The following is a 1,495-nucleotide window of genomic DNA, read 5'->3' on the forward strand; positions in this document are numbered from 1 at the left end:
CTTTTTTAATCCCTATCCGGCCCCAGGGTTGGGCCACCACCTGCATCTCCGGGGTGGGGGGGGAACAACACATGTCCCCAACACTACGGCCCCGCGGCCACACTACTGATTTGGGGTCCTTACCACCCCCCCACCCCTTCCAAACATGTTTTTGTTCTTTTGGGGTTTTTTGTTCTTTTTTTTTTGTTCCCCTCCCGTTTTGTTATTTTACAAAGCTATTTATATTGTCGTTTTGTAATGCCGCAGTATGGGGTGGCCCCAGGGCCGGCATGGGGACCCCTGGAGATTACACGTGTCCTTTTGGAGACAGCTGTGTCCCATGTGGTTTCTTTGGGGGGGGGGCAGCCTGTGCATGCAGACACAGGTAGTAGTGTGTGCATGTAGGGTCACACATGTGCATGCCCACGTACATGTGTGATGTGTGTGCACGTGAGGAACGTGTGCACATCTGCCCACACATGTGACCCACCCAGGGCTGAGTGTGTGGGAACCCCCCCGGTACCCCTCCCCAGGTCCTGGCTTGGGGGAGGAGGGGGGTCACAGGGTGATGGTCATGGGGACCCCACTTCTCCCTGCCCAAAGATACCTGGGAGGCCACTGCCTGCCACCCCACTTCCACCCCAATAAAGCACCCGTGAGGCAGGAGCTGCTGCAGCCTCCAGGCTTTATTGGCTGCACTTGGAGCTGTGTGAGGCTGGGGAGGGGGGCGGAGGCGGGGGTGGCACTGCCACATCAACACGTGTCAGCCCACATCTGTCAGCCTTGACCCATGTGGACTCACGGCGACCTGTGTGGACTCACATTGACTTGTCTTGGCCCGCGTTGACTCAATTTGACTTGTGTTGGCTTGTCTTGGCCCATGTTGGCTTGTCTTGGCCCCTGTTGACTCACGTTGACTTTTCTTGGGCCACGTTGACTCACGTTGACTCGTCTTGGCCGAGGTTGACTTGTGTTGGACGTCGTTGACTCGTATTGGCTAATGTTGACTTGTATTGGCCCACGTTGACTCGGGTTGATTTATGTTGACTTGTCTTGGCCTGTGTTGACTCGCATTGGCCTGCGTTGACTCGTGCTGACTCATGTTGACTGGTGTTGACCCGCACCGCCCTGTGCCACCTGCCTCACCGGCACTGGCAGTAGAAGCCCCTGATGGCGTTGTTCCAGTCACTGAAGAGCCCCCGCCGCACCTCCTGCAACCGCGGCACCGCGCTGGCCGCAAACTTCCGAGTCTTCCCCTTCTTGCCGGCCCGAGACCAGACGGTCAGCTCGCAGCGGGTGCCCACCACCAAGGAAGAGACGGTGGCGACCCAGCCGTGGGGCATGTAGGGGACGTCGGAGCCGGGGTACACCACGAGGGTGGACCCCCCGCAGCACTGGTCATAGTAGGCGCTGTCGTCAGTGTAGAGCTCTGCGCAGATGCGGGTGCCGTTGGCTGTCCGCAGGTCGGAGGGGTTCGGGCACTGCGCCTCAGCCCCCGCCAGCACCGCCGCCGCCA

The 1,495-nt window shown here is 59.6% G+C and overlaps 1 protein-coding gene across 1 annotated transcript in view; it reads right to left on the reverse strand.

The window, feature by feature from the left end:
• Window positions 1-1,121: 1,121 nt before the first annotated feature.
• The window catches only part of SYCN (syncollin), a 5,650-nt gene continuing 5,276 nt past the window's right edge, over window positions 1,122-1,495 (reverse strand). Inside the window, exon 3 of the mRNA XM_010566442.1 lies at window positions 1,122-1,495. Coding sequence (XP_010564744.1) covers window positions 1,122-1,495 — 374 coding nt within the window.

This window comes from Haliaeetus leucocephalus, unplaced genomic scaffold, assembly GCF_000737465.1.
Source record: "Haliaeetus leucocephalus isolate CR32 unplaced genomic scaffold, Haliaeetus_leucocephalus-4.0 Scaffold210, whole genome shotgun sequence".
In the NCBI taxonomy this organism is placed as follows: Eukaryota; Metazoa; Chordata; class Aves; order Accipitriformes; family Accipitridae; genus Haliaeetus; species Haliaeetus leucocephalus.